The following is a 22,694-nucleotide window of genomic DNA, read 5'->3' as shown; positions in this document are numbered from 1 at the left end:
CTAACTAACTAACTAACTAACTAACTAACTAACTAACTAACTAACTAACTAACTAACTAACTAACTAACTAACTAACTACTAACTAACTAACTAACTAACTAACTAACTAACTAACTAACTAACTAACTAACTAACTAACTACTAACTAACTAACTAACTAACTAACTAACTAACTAACTAACTAACTAACTAACTAACTAACTAACTAACTAACTAACTAACTAACTAACTACTAACTAACTAACTAACTAACTACTAACTAACTAACTAGCTAACTAACTAACTAACTAACTAACTAACTAACTAACTAACTAACTAACTACCTAACTAACTAACTAACTAACTAACTAGCTAACTAACTAACTTTTTCCCAATATCAAATAATATACACAGTTTAGTGCATATTATATACATATGTAAGTATTTGCAATAACATAATGATTAATATCTTAAGTAGTAATTTTAATCCAGTATAACCCCGCCCATAAGGATTCAGTTATCACATGATTTTAATTAGCAAATAAAACATATAATACCTTGAACTTATTATTTATATATGAAATGTTTTCTATGTATTCATGGATATGAGTACCCAGCGAACATTGTTGCTTAATTTTTTAAGAAATATTAATATTATAACGGATATAATATTTCTTAAAAAAGTACGTTCGGAAGTCATTAATTTGATACTCGTTTAACATTCAAAAGGTATCAATGAATCCCTTCTAAAACACCTCTCTCAGAACTAGTTTTGTGTTGGTTCCGTTTATTTCGAAAGATATTGTGAATGATATGCCTTCAAATGGAAAAGTGATGTTTTTATTTTTTAAACGTTTGCTGGGTAGTTATGTGTGCCAGTTGTTTGTGGTTGTGTCTTTTTAGCATAATGAAAAATTAACATGGTTTTTTAGGGGGAAAAACAATTAAAATTTTCAACTTAAAAAAAACAACTCCATACATGCACAAAGATGCCGACTTTTTTGTGGGTGTGTATATAAAATAAACACTTAAAGGAAATTGGCCAGCAAAACATCTTAAATTTTCGGTAATGGCCAGTAGTTGTTTCATATATTACTTGGTAATGAGTGGTCATTATCAAGCATATTATTTCATTTAGCTGATTTTGCAATTACTGGCAAAAAGCGAAGTAATTCGGATTCGGATGGTCTTTTGCATCCATTTCTCCAACTGGAGGTTTGTGATTAGATCTCTGCTGGATACCAATTATTTCTTTCAAAATGATTTTATTACTTTCAATTCTTTCTTTTATATATAGCTTTGAATTTTCTCAGTGTGTTTTTAAAATTATATGAATAATATTTCTACACAGTATTTTTTGGTTACAAAATATACATTACGCATATGGCTTAGAAAAACAAACAATTTAAAATAGCTGTAACCATATCTATGAAAACTCACATTCACCAATGCATTTAATATATTCATAATAAGCAGTATTGTTTGTTTTAGTTTTTGAAAAAAACATATTTGGGTTATGAGAGTGTATTTGAGTATTTGAGCATAACTAAACGAAAAAATATAAAATGCGTGAATACAGAAAAAACATTATTTCAAGGCTTTTACCGCAAAAATTATCAAAAAACAAAGACATTATTCCAGAGACCGAATAAACCGAAACAACCAAACAGCCATGAAGAAATAAAATGCATTATGTTTGTGTTATTTTTACTATTTTAGAGGAATATTAGTCGATGCACTATTTAGTTTTCACTTTCGTAGGTAATTTCTACACAACATATTTTAAAATTTTGTCTCTATATTGATATTAAATGTATATATGCAAGGGAGTAAATTCAGATAAAATTTGTTGATTCGGATATTGCAGAAACTACAAACGGAAGGACAATATGTTTACCATTCTCACGATATGTTGTTTAAGGCATTTTTTTAATAAATTAAAAAAAAAAAAATTAAAAAAATCCGAAAATAATTATGCTGAAGGGTATATGAGATTCGACACAGCCGAATATGTATTACACTCTTATTGTTTTCATTTAATATTCTATGTATTCGTTTTTAATGTTTATATGAATATCTTGGTTTCATTTGTTTGTATAATATGAACTCATCTTTTCAATTTTAGAAAGTGAAATTCTAAAAATTTGGTCAAGCACTTAGATACTATGTATGTCCAATTTTAAAATGAACTTTTTTGCTTGCTACTTGTTATTGACAAGTCGAAATGGTCTTGGTTTTATTAATATTTTTCAACTCTAACTGGACAACTAAACAATGCTAAAAAGTTCTTTAGAAAACACTTTTGCATTTCTAGGTCAAACATTTCCATTTGAAACAAATATAACAAAAATATTCACATTATGTTTGCCATATAGCAAATGTCAACAATACAATAACATTCTATAACAAGTAAGAAGTCATAGTCGGACGGGGCCGACCATATAATACACCCTACACCAGTTAAAAATGTGATTTAGTGTTCATAATAAAGCATTTCGGTTGAATTGTACCTTGCCTCAGATATACTTTAGCCATTTTTTTGTTGAATAAAAATGTGTACATTTAAGTCCATTTACATGGACGGACAGACAGACAGACAGACAGACAGACGGACGGACGGACGGACAAAGCTAAATCGACTCAGAAAGTGATTCTAAGCCGTTTGGTATACTTTTACGTGGGTATAGGACGAATATTACTGTGCGTTACAAACATAAGCACAAACCCAATATACCCTCCCCACTAAAATGGTGTAAAATGGGGTATAAAAATATACATTTTTCTAAAAATGGAAAATTAACCAAAAACAGTTTACGAAAAGAAAATTAAATTCTTAACATTTGCCACTTACCTTCAACCAATTATGTGTCAACTTCAGTGATCTCACCGATTGAGCCAAAGCAGCGGGTATTTGACATAAACCAGTACCACTAGCATCCAATTCTTTCAAACTCCACGAGGCAACAAATTCTTGCATATAAGCTCCTATCTCCGGATTGAATGCTATATTCAAAGCTACCAATCCCGTTATACCCTGCAAAGCTCTAATGGATTTTCCCTTTAAACCATTAAAAGATAAATCCAAATATTGTAGATTTGGCAAAGCCAAAAATGTTTCGTAATCTATATCACTGATATTGTTGTGTGACAGCAGCAAAGTGTTTAGGCTTAACAGGTTGTAAAATGTTTCACGATATATGGAGCCCAATTGGTTAAAGGCCAAATTTAAATGTTTCAGATTATGCATGCGCTGATTGAAAAAGGAAGACTCTGAATTTTGTAAAAGATTGTGAGAAATGTCTAGAGATTCCAGATTCTTTAGCAAAGAAAAATCTATTGAGGAAAGATTCTCTATTAGATTGCTGGAGAGATAAAGATTACGCAGATAGATGTTGGAGGGTAATAAAGAGGTTTTGATTAAATTGTTGTTGAGATTAAGTGTTCTCAAAGTTGTGCCCTGGGAGAGAGGTATCGCAGTAAAAGAGTTGTTTTGCAAATTGAGAGTGTTGAGGGAGGTTATGTTAGTGAAAACTGAAGTATTAAGTTTAGCTATATAGTTATGACTCAAATCTAAGACAGACACCAAATTCAAACGTTTCTGTAACTGAGGCGTAAGCTGAAACTCGGTTAAGTTTTGTTGACTTAAATTGAGCACTATGTCCTTCTCCTTGGTAGAACGTTTAATCAACTGATGGCTCTCCTCATAACTGGGTGAACGTTTTTGATAATATCTTAATTCCGTATCCTCTCTCCGATAGCTGGGCTCATTTTCATCTCTCAGTATACGATGTATCGTCTCGTATGATAGACGTTTTAACTCACTGCGATATAAATTGAAATGCTCTCCACTGTTGTCATGCTGGCTGGCGGCACTTGCCGAACCCGCCTCATGTATATTGGTTTTCTCTTGCAGCAAATCGTCATCATTGATGAGAAGTCTAATTTGGGGATTCTCTAATTTGGCACATCTTATGATTGGCAATATGGCGCTAATAACACATAAAATTATTATTAATCTAACATCACAGTTTTTTACAAAGACATTATTGTTGAATGTCAATCTTGTTTGAAAAATTTGGCATTTAAATGACATGTTTATGTTTTGGTAAATGAAGCTCAGACCCAAAAAATGGAAATAAGCTGTTTATTTGGGAGGGTAAATAAGATTCTTATGTTACTCCTGATGGTGGTAGTTTTTGTTGTTGTGGCTTTAAAAGCTTGATTTTTTATATATTTTTCTGTTGATTGTAATAATTTGACAGCGTTTTTTTTTTGCGATTTTTATACTTAATTTAAATTTAACATTTTGTTAATGTTTCGTCGCTCTCTCTCGCTCTTTAGGTTACCAGGTAACAGTAATGTCAGCCCAAAAGCATGAATAAAATTCCAAAATATAAGTTTTTCGCTGCGGTGCTGTATTTACTCAACGTGATGTTCATTAGTTGACATACAGCAGGGTTGGTTGGTTGTGTTGACAAATTTTCTTTTATTTTTTCTTTCGAAATCAAAATTTAAGTCACGTTTCTTGTTTTCTTCTGGCTGTGCTGGTAGAATTCAATATTATTATTTCTTTAACACCATGTCACCACAATTTTTTTCCTTTCTCTAATTCTTCCCGTTTTACTGTTTAATATACTTTTGTTGTAACAGCAGTAATAGTTGTTGTTTGTAAGAGAAATTTCATTTAAATATTTCCACGTAAAACAGAGCTAAACGTAACAGCAAAAACGAAAGAAATTTATTTGGTTTTTCAATTAAACATCAACAAATTTTTCATTTCTCCAAATAAAGCACAAAATCATAAAAATAAGCATGAGTCAGTCAACTACAGCAACGCCAAATTGATGACAAACGTTTGGCTCTGGTCTCTTCTCTTTATGACGTCCCTTGGCTTTTATTTCATTAACATTTGCTTAATTTTAAATTATCATTAATTTTCTTTTTTACACTTGTACTTCCTTTATTATAATTATCTCCTTCTCCGTCTTCTTCAGTAGAGTGACATTTATTTAATTGTTTTTTTAATATATATTTTTGACATCGTTTTCCGTTATATTTATCGAAATAATTGCACGTATTTCATTTAAAAAGTCCATTAGGTTACAGAGTATGTTGTAAACATTGTTGTAATAGCCTTCCTAAGCATCTTCTGTGTTAAAAATTGTATTTCTATTTTATTAGTTCTTCATCACAATTTTCAAGCACCTGCCCTTTTTTGGCTTTTAACTGCGGCGTGTTTGCTTCTGCAATAAAAAAAGAGTAAAATGTATTTTTAAGTATAATTAACATTTTAACAATAACAAGAAAAACGTAACAAATAAATTTTATTTTAAATCGTCTAATATTGCCTTTATACACATATTTATGTAACAAATTAATTGTTCTCATTAACTTTGAGCTTTATTATTCTACACAGTAAGGAAAATTAAACATTTTTGTTGCAAAGTTTTAATTACTCTGATTCTTTTTTTGTGATTTTGATTATATTACCAGTAGAGAATTTAACAATTTTAGAACACATAATGAGAGCTTAAAACACTAGCTGAATTCGAACTGTTCTAGAACTGAACTAGAACTGAACTAGAACTGAACTAGAACTGAACTAGAACTGAACTAGAACTGAACTAGAACTGAACTAGAACTGAACTAGAACTGAACTAGAACTGAACTAGAACTGAACTAGAACTGAACTAGAACTGAACTAGAACTGAACTAGAACTGACTAGAACTGAACTAGAACTGAACTAGAACTGAACTAGAACTGAACTAGAACTGAACTAGAACTGAACTAGAACTGAACTAGAACTGAACTAGAACTGAACTAGAACTGAACTAGAACTGAACTAGAACTGAACTAGAACTGACTAGAACTGAACTAGAACTGAACTGAACTAGAACTGAACTAGAACTGAACTAGAACTGAACTAGAACTGAACTAGAACTGAACTAGAACTGAACTAGAACTGAACTAGAACTGAACTAGAACTGAACTAGAACTGAACTAGAACTGAAACTAGACTGAACTAGAATAGAACTGAACTAGAACTGAACTAGAACTGAACTAGAACTGAACTAGAACTGAACTAGAACTGAACTAGAACTGAACTAGAACTGAACTAGAACTGAACTAGAACTGAACTAGAACTGAACTAGAACTGAACTAGAACTGAACTAGAACTGAACTAGAACTGAACTAGAACTGAACTAGAACTTAACTAGAACTGAACTAGAACTGAACTAGAACTGAACTAGAACTGAACTAGAACTGAACTAGAACTGAACTAGAACTGAACTAGAACTGAACTAGAACTGAACTAGAACTGAACTAGAACTGAACTAGAACTGAACTAGAACTGACTAGAACTGAAACTAGACTGAACTAGAATGAACTAGAACTGAACTAGAACTGAACTAGAACTGAACTAGAACTGAACTAGAACTGAACTAGAACTGAACTAGAACTGAACTAGAACTGAACTAGAACTGCTGAACTAGAACTGAACTAGAACTGAACTAGAACTGAACTAGAACTGAACTAGAAATGAACTAGAACTGAACTAGAACTGAACTAAAACTGAACTAGAACTGAACTAGAAATGAACTAGAACTGAACTAGAACTGAACTAGAACTGAACTAGAGCTGAACTAGAGCTGAACTAGAACTGAACTAGAACTGATCTAAAACTGTATTAGAACTGAACTGCAACTTGTCTGAAGTAGAATAGAATTATGCCAGTACATTGCGAAATTATATTCCTATTTATTTTTGAATTGTTTAATACTCTAGAGTAGTTTTACTAAGTGGCTGCCGGTATCTGTTACTTCTAAGTTTATCGAACTATATTGTTAGTAATTTAACATTGCTTCAGTTGCTGTATTTTTGCATTAGTTTTCAAATTAGCACTGCATTTACATTAATTGCAAATAGGCAGGCATATTACTTTGTGTAGGTGTTGCTGCTATTTTTGTATTTTGGTTTTGCATTAAAATTCATTCTAGTTGTTATGGTTAAAATCTCTTCGATAACTTTTAATGTTGCATTGTGGTTTCATAAGTATTGGTGTTTACATTATGGGAATTTATTGTGTGTGTGTAGGAAAGTAATTAAGGAAATGTAAATATAAATATTTAAAACAAATACACTTGCTCTAGAATTTACAATAATAAATAGCAAATATACATTATTGTTAAAATTGCACTCGCTTAACAACAGTAATAACCCTAATAGAACATGGAGATTTTTGTTTGCTTTAAATATAAATATTTATGTGGGTTAAATTCTAATTACTAATTAGAAAAGTATATTTTTTGCAGTTATGTTTCAAATTTCCTAAAATATTGTATATTTAGAAAAGTTTCTTTTCATTTGACTGAGTTTTAGTTATTGCCTTGTATTTAATTTAATAAGCAAAAATATACATATAGATCTACATATGTATAACTTTTCTTTATTAAAAGTTTTCTAGCTCAAACATGTGTTTTTTGAATAGTTTCTACAGTTGTGAATAGTTTAAATCAAGTTTATAAGATTAATCATACTTATTTACTTTGGAAAAATAAGACAGTGTATTTAAGATAAGTTTAATTGAGATTAACGTAAACAAAATTGGACAGATTAAAACCGAATTATACTAAAACTGAATTAAATTATAAATTAAAGTTGAACAGAACAAGACCAGAAATAAAACACAACTAGAACAAGTAAAGAATTATCACTATCTTAAACATAGAACAGAACTAGAAATAAAAACCAATTAAACTTCAACTACATATGTGAATTTAAATAACAATTTATTTGAACCCTGGAACGTATGATTGATGTTAATAGTTTTCGATATCTACACAGCAATCATACGTACAGGTGATGGAATCATAATTATATTTAGTGTGAGTAAAAGTGTGCTGATGTTTATTATTACTTCTTTAATTCGACACGTGTTATTTTGTTGTTGTTGTTATGTTTAATAAACATGTTATTGATCTCAAAGTTTTATAAGAAAATTATGTAAAACTCCCCAGTAGCAGTACGACCTTTCATATTTCCAAGAAATTAACCTAATGATATAAATATATTTAGAAAATAATATCAACAAATTGAGACGTGTGTTTTATAATCATTTATATAAATTCGATAAAACAGACGTAACAGTATTTTGGTAATGAGACTTTTTAGTTTAGAACCTATAGAATTTATTTTGCGTTCCACTGTGCTTTTGGATAAATTTTTACCACTCGTGATTTTTTTGCTGGTAATAAGGTCAGCATTTACTTTAATCTTCTTTCTTGTTTTTATGTAGAGAAAAGTTTTGTTTAAAAATAAAAAAATAATTTAGATAAAAAAATAATAATACGAACAAGCAACGTAAAACATGCATTATAAAATGCCAAGATAAACATAACAAAAGTACATTAAAATTTATACCATTATACACTCTCCATACATACAGAAATAAACATATTTTAACCATTATTTTCTTTTATTTCTTATTTGAATCGATAAAGTAAAATGTAATATCCAACTCATGTGTGTAGATGTATATATGTACATATGTATGTTTTTTAAATGGAAATTATCTAATTTCTTAAATCTTGCAGTAGAACAAAATCTCATAAGTATGTTAAGCAGTGGTGGGAAATTTTTTAAGTTAAACTATATTTTGAAAATACTTTTTTTATTCAAAATTAAAATATTCATATTCATTGAGCATTAGAATATGTCGAAATACATAAATATACTTATATGGCTCAATTTTGAATTATACCTTACTTCTTTAAAACTAGTTTCCCAACTCTGATTTTCCAGTATTACTTCGACCAGATGATGACTTTTGTTCGTAATGATCTCGTTTTTAATGTTGCCTTTAAGTAACCCCTTTTTATTTTTATTGACTAAAAACAAAAATATACACGCACATACATATGTATGTTTGTTTTTATTGTTTTTATATTTATTTCTTCATTTATTGTCTCTGTATGCGAATGAGGTTTTTTTTGTTTTCCTTCTATTGTTTTCATTTGTAAATATTTTAGACTTTTTTTTTAAGCTTTCGGCAATAAGAATTTATCTCTATGTATTTTATAACTTACAAATTGTTTTCATTCTCCCTACTTCTACTTTCTTTTTATTGGCAGGTATGTACCACAAACAAGAAGTGAAACAGATAAAGAGGAGGAAGATCAATATGAAATGGTAATAAATGGTTGGTAACATATGACACCAATATCTAGTCCTTGTAGGTATTACAATATAGGTTTACCTACATACCTACATGTATCTGTTTAAGCAAAAAAGTACATCTTTTCCTGCAGCTTTGGTTAGTAGTCAACTTACCTAGAGCAGTCTTATATACCGTTCTAGTTCAGTTCTAGTTCAGTTCTAGTTCAGTTCTAGTTCAGTTCTTGTTCAGTTCTAGTTCAGTTCTAGTTCAGTTCTAGTTCAGTTCTAGTTCAGTTCTAGTTCAGTTCTAGTTCAGTTTCTAGTTCAAGTCCTAGTTCAGTTCGAGTTCAGTTCTAGTTCAGTTCTAGTTCAGTTCTAGTTCAGTTCTATTCAGTTTCTAGTTCAGTTCTAGTTCAGTTCTAGTTCAGTTCTAGTTCAGTTCTAGTTTCAGTTCTAGTTCAGTTCTAGTTCAGTTCTAGTTCAGTTCTAGTTCAGTTCTAGTTCAGTTCTAGTTCAGTTCTAGTTCAGTTCTAGTTCAGTTCTAGTTCAGTTCTAGTTCAGTTCTAGTTCAGTTCTAGTTCAGTTCAGTTCAGTTCTAGTTCAGTTCTAGTTCAGTAGTTCAGTTCTAGTTCAGTTCTAGTTCAGTTCTAGTTCAGTTCTAGTTCAGTTCTAGTTCAGTTCTAGTTCAGTTCTAGTTCAGTTCTAGTTCAGTTCTAGTTCGTTCTAGTTCAGTTCTAGTTCAGTTCTAGTTCAGTTCAGTTAGTTCTAGTTCTCAGTTCAGTTCTAGTTCAGTTCTAGTTCAGTTCTAGTTCAGTTCTAGTTCAGTTCTAGTTCAGTTCTAGTTCAGTTCTAGTTCAGTTCTAGTTCAGTTCTAGTTCAGTTCTAGTTCAGTTCTAGTTCAGTTCAGTTCTAGTTCCGTTCAGTTCTAGTTCCGTTCAGTTCTAGTTCCGTTCAGTTCTAGTTCCGTTCAGTTCTAGTTCAGTTCTAGTTCAGTTCTAGTTCAGTTCTAGTTCAGTTCTAGTTCAGTTCTAGTTCAGTTCTAGTTCAGTTCTAGTTCAGTTCTAGTTCAGTTCTAGTTCAGTTTAGTTCAGTTCTAGTTCAGTTCTAGTTCAGTTCTAGTTCAGTTCTAGTTCAGTTCTAGTTCAGTTCTAGTTCAGTTCTAGTTCAGTTCTAGTTCAGTTCTAGTTCAGTTCTAGTTCAGTTCTAGTTCAGTTCTAGTTCAGTTCTAGTTCAGTTCTAGTTCAGTTCTAGTTCAGTTCTAGTTCAGTTCTAGTTCAGTTCTAGTTCAGTTCTAGTTCAGTTCTAGTTCAGTTCTAGTTCAGTTCTAGTTCAGTTCTAGTTCAGTTCTAGTTCAGTTCTAGTTCAGTTCTAGTTCAGTTCTAGTTCAGTTCTAGTTCAGTTCTAGTTCAGTTCTAGTTCAGTTCTAGTTCAGTTCTAGTTCAGTTCTAGTTCAGTTCTAGTTCAGTTCTAGTTCAGTTCTAGTTCAGTTCTAGTTCAGTTCTAGTTCAGTTCTAGTTCAGTTCTAGTTCAGTTCTAGTTCAGTTCTAGTTCAGTTCTAGTTCAGTTCTAGTTCAGTTCTAGTTCAGTTTCTAGTTCAGTTCTAGTTCAGTTCTAGTTCAGTTCTAGTTTCAGTCTAGTTCAGTTCTAGTTCAGTTCTAGTTCAGTTCTAGTTCAGTTCTAGTTCAGTTCTAGTTCAGTCTAGTTCAGTTTCTAGTTCAGTTCTAGTTCAGTTCTAGTTCAGTTCGTAGTCAGTTCTAGTTCAGTTCTAGTTCAGTTCTAGTTCAGTTCTAGTTCAGTTCTAGTTCAGTTCTAGTTCAGTTCTAGTTCAGTTCTAGTTCAGTTCTAGTTCAGTTCTAGTTCAGTTCTAGTTCAGTTCTAGTTCAGTTCTAGTTCAGTTCTAGTTCAGTTCTAGTTCAGTTCTAGTTCAGTTCTAGTTCAGTTCTAGTTCAAGTTCTAGTTCAGTTCTAGTTCAGTTCTAGTTCAGTTCTAGTTCAGTTCTAGTTCAGTTCTAGTTCAGTTCTAGTTCAGTTCTAGTTCAGTTCTAGTTCTGGTTCATTCTTAACACTGCCTGTTTCGAGTAATAATATTGTGCATATGAATATGTTTTTCAAAGATAAGTATGTACGTACATACAATAAAATTTATTGATATGATTTTTTAATGTACAGTGGAACAAAACGAAGTTCATTTTAAATTGTGGTACTTCTTATGTGATTTGTCAAAAGTAAAAGCAGAAGAAACAAAATATTTTCCTTTGTAATTTAACACTTAAAAACTCGTAACGGTATCGAATTACAAGGTATCAGCTGCAAATTGACGTACCTAGTCTATAAACATTTTAAGCATTTTTCATATCATCCCACTATGCTTATTATTTGGTTTTTTGAATTCACATATTTGTTTGCTCTTGCCTTCTTAAATATTCCAAAAACAAATCGAACATTATTTTGTAGGCCATTATTTTTAAACTTGTTAAACTTTTCCACAAAATTCAACATGTCTGAATGAACAATTTTCATATTATTTGTTACAATAAATGTTTTCCTGAGAAAAATGTCTTTATAAATTTAAAAGAGAAAACAAAAAACTGAAACAATAAAGGTCATACAAGAAACCTTTTAAGTTCTATTTTAGGATGAAGTAAACGGAAAGAGTGCCGGGGAAATTGTTTGTAAATTAAAAATTAATGATATTTTCTAGAGTAATTTTGAGATATAAGTTGTTTTTCGTTTTATAAAATTTTTGTGGGCTGTTATGTATTCTTATACATTTTCTAATGAAACAAATATTTTGAATTGCTAAATGTTTTAATATTTTAATTTCTATGAGATTTTTAAATTTCTAGAAATTTATAAAATCAAAATATTATTAAATATACATTTGCATAGAATGATATTATTTAGCAAACTTGGAACTTCTAAGTGGTATTTCTAGTGTTTTTGAAATTAAGCCTTTTAGTTTTGCGTTTCCTTGTTCTGAGTATTTGTTGTTTAGTTTATACGATTTTAAAATGTTTTTGTGCTGAATTACATTTAATAACAAGCTTTACTGGAACACAGAACGGAGTAGAAAAAAAGAAACAAAATTGAAATGACAAGGGTTTTAGACGACACACTCTTGCTATCTAGTCATGTCATATAGATTTGGGTACATTTTACAGGTTTTTACATGTTTTCAAATGTGTTTTGTTCTTTCTTCTGCCAGTTATTGGTTGTTGTTTTTCTTGAGGATTTTATTTTGTATAGTTTTATTTTTTTCACTCTAAACAAATAAAAAGTGAAAACATATTCATAAGCCCTTGAGACATTAATATTATTGTTGACCCAAAATAGAAATAAAAATGGAATTTTTTTCCAACATAGGTATTTGAAATACAATAAAAGAGAAAAATATATAAACTATTGTTTTGGAAGCTGATACTAGTATTTACCAAACAGATTGTGGTTCGATGCTTAGAGTAGGAGTATTCAATAAAAATTTTAGAAACCAAACGTTGTTAAAATGTTAATCTTTACAGGGGAATTGTTTCCCCAACCATTTGGTTTTTATTATTATTTTTTCATACATTTCAACTTCTAACTGGTGTATAACTGTGAAGTAATTTCCCATATGCAAACTAAAGCCTGTTTGCTTGTTTGGTTAGTCGCTCATCATGAGTTTGATGATGTATAGAAAAACCTCAAACTTTATTTTTATATGTATATTTTTGGTATTTTTATTATTTCTCATTACTTTGGTGAAATCAAGGGATAAAAGGGGAATAAACATTCAACCCGTACAAAACTTAAATAGAACAAAAATTTTAATATTCATTCGAAAAAAAAAAAAAAAACAAAATTGGAAGTAAAAAGAAATCAACAAACAAAAATTTCATATAATATTGAAAATAACATAAAAAAAAACTTTTTCAATTTAGTAAAAAGCTTTTTTCACTATCTACTCTTTACAGTAGTTGTTGTTTGTTTGTTGTTTGTTACAACTTTAATACAGTCTCTAGAGATATGATATATTTGTTGTTTTTGTTATATTTTTTTTTTTGCAGTTTTAACACAAATGTCATATGCTGGGTTCAAATTCATATGTGTATTACAAATTGTTAACAGTTTGAAAAGGAAAAATCCCCAGTTCTGCATATTCCAACAATCACACTCAACCTCACCCTCGTTTCAACTCACACTCTTATACATACATATGAAGCTTATCCTCTTGTTAATAGTTTTTGTTGTTTTTCTTAATATTTTAACACACATTTTTCTACAAAAGACACATACACACACCCACACACGCATATATTTGTAAAAACAAACAAAAAATATCATTAATGCTATGAATATTTCATATCATCAACGAAAATGCTTTTGTAACCCCTTTTAATTCCAAAACAAACACTCACACATATGTGTGAGTGTATATACATAAATATATGAACATATGTCTGTATTTATATAGAAATACATGAATATTTCAGTTTTTAGTTTGGATTTAGTTTAATGTGAGTTTTAGTTCCATCCGCCGACTATTAATAATAAAGCTTTTATAATCCTTCAAAAAAGCATCATAAATAAATTTGAAGTTTTTAGTGGAATTTTTATTGAAATATTTTTGTTAGTAACCTTTTAGGCTTATTATCTAAAGTTATTTAAACCTTTTGGTCTGTTTAATGTTTACTTAAAAGATAAAATTAGAAATCTTATTTTACAAATCGAATATTTTTATAAAGCGAAATTTCTATATGGAGAAAATGTACGTTTTCGAAAATTTTCTATGAAGTAAAAATATGACAAAAATTTCATCAAAATTGTTCAAACATTTTCTATAAAAGAAAATTTATACAAAGTTTTCGATATATGAAAATGAATGTGTGTTTGTATATTTAAAGTTTATAGACTACTAAACGGCTGAACCGATTTTCTTGAAATTGTCACAGGGTATTCCTGTATGTCTGGAAGAGGTTATAAGCTACTTTTTATTTTGAAATTTCAAGTGGGCGAGAAGCCACGCCCATTTTAAGAAAATAATAAATCAGTATATCTGAGATAATATAACAGTTAGAATCCTCAAATTTTATCGAAGTTATTTTAGTATCAATATAATTTTTCAAATTTTACATGAAGTACTTTGACATTCAAAATAACGTATATCTGGGAAACTATTAGATTATTAAAATCTGTTCATAGATTACATTAAAATCTTAATGAAAAATTGGCGAACTTGTAATAATTTACGCGGCATCACCCATATGTAACAAATTGTATATTTGGAAAAGTATTGTAGTTAGAATCTTCAAAATCATTAAGTGGGTTTTTTATTAATATTGCTTTTCGGGTAGCAAAGCACACTAGGTATAGCTAGTTGCCTATAAGGAGAATATCTATTAAGATAAAATTAATGTAAACTTGTATTAAAAGGCATTTGTACAGAATTTTTTATTGATGGAGAATTTTCTATTAAAATAAGTTTTTACAGAATTTTCTATTAAAGAAAAATTTATGGAAAATTTTCTATTAACAGAAAATGTTCCTATTTAGAAAAAATTATCAAAGATTTTCTATTTAGAGAAATTTGTACAGAATTTTCTATTAAAATGTTTTATTAAGAGAAGACGTATGTATGTAGAAAATTCTCTATGAAGAGAAAATTTATGGAAAATTTTCTATTAAGAAAAATTTGTCAAGAATATTCTATTAAAAAAATTTTATTCTATAAAGAATTTTCTATTAAGAAATTGAAAATTTCCTGGAATATTGTCTATTAAGCGAAAATTTATGAAAAATTTTCTTTCTATTAAGAGAATTTTGTTTTATGAGAAAATTTGTTAAAAATTATTTAATAAGAGAAATTTTTGCCAAATTGTCTATTAAGAGAAAATTTATAAAAAATTTTACATTAAGAGAAAATCTATGGAGAAATTTCTTTTAAAAAACATCTATTGAAAGTTTTCTATTAAGAGAAGTTTGAACAGAATTTTCCTTTAAAAGAATTTCTATTCCATATAGAATTTTCTATAAAGAAGAATTTGTACAAAATTTTCTATTGTACAGAATTTTCTATTAAGAGAAAATGTATTGAAAACTTTCTGGAAAATTGTTTATTAAGAGCAAATTTTCCGAAATATTGTCTATTAATAGAAATTTTTTGGAAAATTGTTGGAAAATTGTCTACTAAGAGAAAATTTATGAAGAATTTTCTTTCTATTAAGAGAAATTTGTACAGAGTTTCCTTTTATGAGAAAATTTACTGAAAATTATTTAATAGGAGAAATTTCTGCCGAAAAAAGAGAAAATTTATGGAGAATATTAAGAGAAATTTGTACAGAATTATCTATTAAGAGAAAATTTTGTGAAAAGAGAATATGAAGAGAATTTTTTTTTTAATTTTCTGTAAGTTTTTAAACAAGAAATTTATCGAAAATTTTCATTAAAAAAATTTGGAAAATTGTCTATTAAGAGAAAATTTATGAAGAATTTTCATTCTATTAAGATAAATTTGTAAAGAATTTTGTTTTATGAGAAAATTTATTGAACATTATTTAATAAGAGAAATTTTTTTTTTTGGCTATTAAGAGAAAATTTACGGAGAATTTTCTATTAAGAGAAATTTGTACAAAATTTTCTATTAAGAGAAAATTTTGTGTAAAGAGAATAAGAAGAGAATTTTTTTAAATTTCTGTAAATTTTTTTACGAGAAATTTATCGAAAATTTTCATAAAAAAGTTGGAAAGAAAAAAGTTTTCTTTTTATTACAAAACTTCGTTTGAAAAGAAAATTTCACTGAAAATTGCATCTGAAACAAAAACTTAGCTAAATTTAAGACTTTTCCAAAAATTTTAGCTAAAGTGAGAATTTTTTCATAACTTTCTATACAAAGAGATTTTTATCAAAAATTTATTCTTAAAATGAACTGAAATAAACCAAATTTTTTATAAAAAGTGAATTATATAAATTTTTTTCTGTACAAAAATAATTTTTCTTAAGAAAATTTTCAATAAATAAAGAAGTTTATTGAAAATTTTCATTATTCAATCTTCACAACAACAAAAGTCGATAGGAAATATTTTTCCTATCCACTTTACTAAATTGAATTCTGAATATTTGTTATTTGTTTTAAGAACAACATCATATGCTTTGAAAATTTTTTTAGCCTCAAAAGTACGTTTCCTTTTACTCTCCTGAGATTCAAACAAGTGTTGAGTTTGTATTACTTAAGGCCTTTTTTGTTGTTCTTTTTGATTTTTTTTAAGTTCAAAATTATTTGTTATTGTTGTTTTATTTATATCCTTGTTTTTGTTGACTGATTTTGACAAATATCAGTGACAAAATACATAGAAACTTTAAACAAACAGATATCGGTCTTTATGTTGTTAAAAAACTATAAGAGGAAATATTTCTTTTGTTGTTTTTTTCTGGTGTATATAATATTTGCTGCTTTATGTTAGGAAATGTAGAGATTTTTTGTTATTGTTATTTTACTCCTAACCACCAATACCAGCAGATTACCAAATAAATCTTTATTTCAAGATTTTCTTTTTTATGATTAATATTTTTGTTGTTTTTCTTTTTTTTTTTGTCATTACACATGAGTTTTATTATACATATAAAAGGGATATAGTAAGGAGCAAAATTAAGGCAGAAAAATATAAATATATTTCAATAAAAATAAATAAATCCTGATCATATACTAAATATATTAAGAGTGTTATATGATTGTTTAAGTATATTGCGGTACTTTGAGTACAAAACGGTGATCAGCAGGCTCAAAAACCTACATCGGCAGAGAGTAAAAAATAAGTTCTCTTACAGGTTTTTATCGTTTTTTATACATGTGTAAGCATACAAGCGTGTGAAATTAAGAGTGCAAGAAGGCTCTTAACAAAGCTCTTTGCCGATTAGGGTTCTAAAACTTGATTTGAAAACACAAAGAGAGTAGAGAGTTACTTTTTGCTTAAAAGACAGTTTAACTGTGATTCTGTTTGCTATTATTTTCCCCTTAAATGTTTCTAGTTTAACAATGGCATTTCATTTTATTTTTCACACACTCACATCAATAAAATCAATAGTAAATCCTAGATTTTAGTTGCTGTATTTATTTATCTTTTTTTCAACTTCTCTTAATAATAATTTTTCTCTTAACATTTCTTTACATTGTTTGATGGCATCCATCTTTATTGATTCCATATAGATGTGAGTGACGGTAATATGTTTCCAACGCATCTAGACAACATTGTAACTGTCATATTGTATTCAATTTAATATTTTGTTATTCCTAGTTGTCTTTATTTTTTTATCTATTCCATTTTTATGAGGCGTTAAATGTATAAACTTTGTGACTTTTTGATTGGATTTTCAGTTGGGATTTTTTTTTTCTGTGTGATTTTTTCTTTTACTTCCAACATGACTTGAAAATTACATTAAAATAAAACATAACAATACAACATTGAAAAGTCGTCATAGAAAAACTTAAATTTGAAAAGTTTTTAAAACAAATATAAAAATATTATTATTTGCTATAAACGCTTTTCTTTATCATGATTTTGCAATATTTGCAAAAAAAAAAATCATAGAAAATAAAAGAAAAATTTATAGCTCTTCTATTAGGTGTTAAGTTTTTTATTGAAAAATTTCTTCTACCATTAATATTTATTATAGATTTTTTTCGTTACAGTCATGAAAAGATTAAAATAAAACAAAAATATTTTATTTTTGTGTTTAAGAAAAATGTTGAGTTTATAGCAACTACTATATTTTAATGAATTAAAAGTCAATTTAAAAATTCTATAATATATTTTTTTTTTTCATAAAATTATCTTTTATTTTGTTACAAATTATAATAAAATTTAATTAATATTATAAAATACTCTTATTTAGTAGAAACAATTTTTTTTTATAAATTTTTTCATAAGCTAAAACTAATACTTGGTGTATTTATAATGAATTTTTACTAAATCCTGTATAAATTTATTTATAATCTATAAAATGGAGGAAAACAACAACAAACATAACCAAGCAAAAACAAATTTTATAAAATATTTAATTTGTTAAATTATTATAGTGGTTATAAACCTAAACCTTTACTACAACACTCATACGAAAATTAATAAAATACCCGGCAGTTCGAGGTAAACGTTTCGAAAGCTATAGGTTGAAGTAGCTACACTCTAGATTACTAAGGGACACTTAAGTGGTGATTGGGTATTTTACGTTTAGATTACATGGACACATGTAAATGTAGCTGAACTTTCTCTTTACATATCAAAGAATACAAACGTAGAACTAAAAATTAATATAAACTCGTGTCAAAAGAGGTTACATAGACTTATTGTAAAACATTCGTTATAAAACCACTATAAACACATGTATACTGAAATCCTGTGCAATATTTGTATGTGTGTATATGTTTGCATGAATAAAAGCCAGGTTACCATAGATTTGTTATTACTTAATCATTTATCTCTTTTACATGGTTATTTTTATTATAATGTTTTTTTTTTTGTTCGACTTTCCAAAGGAATGAACAATAGCTACATGCATGCATGACTAACCTTCAGTTATGTTTATGTGTATGTCTACTCTTTTTATATATATATATTCCTGTTTATTTTAAATACCAACATTTTTTGTGTTTTTTTTTTTCCATTGTATAGATTTATAAATCAAACCATATTTTATGATTATAATTTTTATATATATTTAGCAAATAACCACAAATATGTATATTTACACTATTATCAGTATCATCATTATTAACATCATCATCAGTGTAAGCATTAAAATGTTTCCTTCTTCGTCACCCATTGAAATGTCAATGCTCAGCATTCTCCATCTCTCCCTCTATCTCTCTCTCCAGCCGTTTTAAAGGTCTTGTGGGAATTTTGAATATACATACATATGTATATATATTTTATTTATAGATTTTGTCTATTTGAGAATCAATGTAAAATGTCAAATATCTTTGGTAAAATAGTCCTTTGAGTAAAGAATTGGTAGTTGTAGTTATTTTCAATAGATTACGTGCTTAAGTAGTTAATATCAGATATTTTAAATATGGACGGCATTTATTGATTTTGTAGGCCTGTTTAAATGTGCTTGAGTCAGATATTTATATTAACACAAGTAAATATTGACAGTGAATAAGAAAACTTAAATAAATTTTATAAATTAAAAAATTATATACATAAGAATGTCCCAAGAACAGGTAGGAATACCTCTCAATCGATGCGTTTTAATGTACTGAACACGTAAAGGACTAGACTATAAACTAGACTATAGACTAGACTATAGACCAGACTATAGACTAGACTAGACTATAGACTAGACTATAGACTAGACTATAGACTAGACTATAGACTAGACTAGACTAGACTATAGACTAGAATAGACTAGACTATAGACTAAACTATAGACTAGACTATAGACTAGACTATAGACTAGACTATAGACTAGACTATAGACTAGACTATAGACTAGACTATAGACTAGACTATAGACTAGACTATAGACTAGTCTATAGTCTAGTCTATAGTCTAGTCTATAGACTAGACTATAGACTGGACTATAGACTAGACTGTAGACTAGAGTGTAGACAAGACTATAGACTAGACTATCGACTAGACTATCGACTAGACTATAGACTAGACTATATACTAGACTATATACTAGACTATAGACTAGACTATAGACTAGACTATAGACTAGACTATAGACTAGATTATAGACTAGACTAGACTATAGACTAGACTATAGACTAGACTATATACTAAACTATAGACTAGACTATAGACTAGACTATAGACTAGACTATAGACTAGACTATAGTCTAGACTATAGACTAGACTATAGACTAGACTATAGAGTAGACTATAGACTAGACTATCGACTAGACAATCGACTAGACTATCGACTAGACTATCGACTAGACTATCGACTAGACTATCGACTAGACTATCGACTAGACTATTGACTAGACTATAGACTAGACTATAGACTAAATTAAAGACTAGACTATAGACTATAGGCTATAGACTAGACTAGACTATAGGCTATAGACTAGACTATAGACTACACTATAGACTAGACTATAGACTAGACTATAGACTAGACTATAGACTATACTATAGACTAGACTATATACTAGACTATAGACTAGACTATAGACTATACTATAGACTATACTATAGACTAGACTATAGACTAGACTATAAACTAGACTATAGACTAGACTATAGACTATACTATAGACTAGACTATAGACTAGACTATAGATTAGACTATAGACTAGACTATAGACTAGACTATAGACTAGACTATAGACTAGACTATAGACTAGACTATAGACTAGACTATAGACTAGACTATAGACTAGACTATAGACTAGACTATAGACTAGACTATAGACTAGACTATATACTAGACTAGACTATAGACTAGACTATAAACTAGACTATAGACTAGACTATAGACTAGACTATAGATTAGACTATAGACTAGACTATAGACTAGACTATAGACTATACTATAGACTAGACTATAGACTAGACTATAGACTATACTATAGACTATACTATAGACTAGACTATAGACTAGACTATAGACTAGACTATAGACTAGACTATAGACTAGACTATAGACTAGACTATAGACTAGACTATAGACTAGACTATAGACTAGACTATAGACTAGACTATAGACTAGACTATAGACTAGACTATAGACTAGACTATAGACTAGACTATAGACTAGACTATAGACTAGACTATAGACTAGACTATAGACTAGACTATAGACTAGACTATAGACTAGACTATAGACTAGACTATAGACTAGACTATAGACTAGACTATAGACTAAACTATAGACTAATAGACTAGACTATAGACTAGACTATAGACTAGACTATAGACTAGACTATAGACTAGACTAAGACTAGACTATAGACTAGACTATAGACTAGACTATAGACTAGACTATAGACTAGACTATAGACTAGACTATAGACTAGACTATAGACTAGACTATAGACTAGACTATAGACTAGACTATAGACTAGACTATAGACTAGACTATAGACTAGACTATAGACTAGACTATAGACTAGACTATAGACTAGACTATAGACTAGACTATAGACTAGACTATAGACTAGACTATAGACTAGACTATAGACTAGACTATAGACGACTATAGACTAGACTATAGACTAGACTATAGACTAGACTATAGACTAGACTATAGACTAGACTATAGACTAGACTATAGACTAGACTATAGACTAGACTATAGACTAGACTATAGACTAGACTATAGACTAGACTATAGACTAGACTATAGACTAGACTATAGACTAGACTATAGACTAGACTATAGACTAGACTATAGACTAGACTATAGACTAGACTATAGACTAGACTATAGACTAGACTATAGACTAGACTATAGACTAGACTATAGACTAGACTATAGACTAGACTATAGACTAGACTATAGACTAGACTATAGACTAGACTATAGACTAGACTATAGACTAGACTATAGACTAGACTATAGACTAGACTATAGACTAGACTATAGACTAGACTATAGACTAGACTATAGACTAGACTATAGACTAGACTATAGACTAGACTATAGACTAGACTATAGACTAGACTATAGACTAGACTATAGACTAGACTATAGACTAGACTATAGACTAGACTATAGACTAGACTATAGACTAGACTATAGACTAGACTATAGACTAGACTATAGACTAGACTATAGACTAGACTATAGACTAGACTATAGACTAGACTATAGACTAGACTATAGACTAGACTATAGACTAGACTATAGACTAGACTATAGACTAGACTATAGACTAGACTATAGACTAGACTAGACTAGACTATAGACTAGACTATAGACTAGACTATAGACTAGACTATAGACTAGACTATAGACTAGACTATAGACTAGACTATAGACTAGACTATAGACTAGACTATAGACTAGACTATAGACTTGACTATAGACTTGACTATAGACTAGACTATAGACTAGACTATAGACTTGACTATAGACTTGACTATAGACTAGACTATAGACTAGACTATAGACTAGACTACAGACTAGACTACAGACTAGACTATACGGCCAAGTTTACTCTTATTTTACAAATTAAGTATATACCTTTTAGCGTTATTCACTGTTTCCAATAAATATTCGTATGCATTTTGAATTGACTAAATTTTAAATAGCAATTAATATTTAAATACAATTTATTATAATAATTGCTCTACATCGATTTACATTCACTCGAGAAAATAATTTTGTTTAAACACAAATCGGCCGACAGGTCATCAATTACATTTCAAAATATTATATATTTAATTAAAAGAATGACTGTGTTAATGATTTAAATTTTAAGTGTAAGATTCATTAAAGTATTAGCAAGTTGAATACACACACAGTCACCCACAGATTCCTGACAATTTTATAATATTATTGTGGAAATTGTTGAACTACTACAAGACTGGCATAACTCAGAATTTTTGTTTGTAGTACAAGCCTATGTCTATATGTT

At 28.8% G+C, this 22,694-nt stretch overlaps 1 protein-coding gene across 1 annotated transcript in view; it reads right to left on the bottom strand.

Annotated features, from left to right (window-relative positions):
• Positions 1 to 22,694, bottom strand: part of LOC119608378 — a gene marked incomplete at its 3' end in the record, with an annotated part of 88,256 nt that overhangs the window by 12,311 nt on the left and 53,251 nt on the right. The window contains exon 3 of the mRNA XM_037962778.1: positions 2,832 to 5,223. Coding sequence (XP_037818706.1) covers positions 2,832 to 4,073 — 1,242 coding nt within the window. The remainder of the gene's footprint in view (positions 1 to 2,831; positions 5,224 to 22,694) is intronic.

The sequence above is a fragment of the Lucilia sericata genome, unplaced genomic scaffold (genome assembly GCF_015586225.1).
Source record: "Lucilia sericata isolate MDLA Ls3-8-SP2 unplaced genomic scaffold, ASM1558622v1 Contig000825F_arrow, whole genome shotgun sequence".
NCBI classification, from domain to species: Eukaryota; Metazoa; Arthropoda; class Insecta; order Diptera; family Calliphoridae; genus Lucilia; species Lucilia sericata.
Note: the sequence above shows the minus strand (reverse complement) of the source record. Positions and strands in the feature narration are given on the sequence as shown.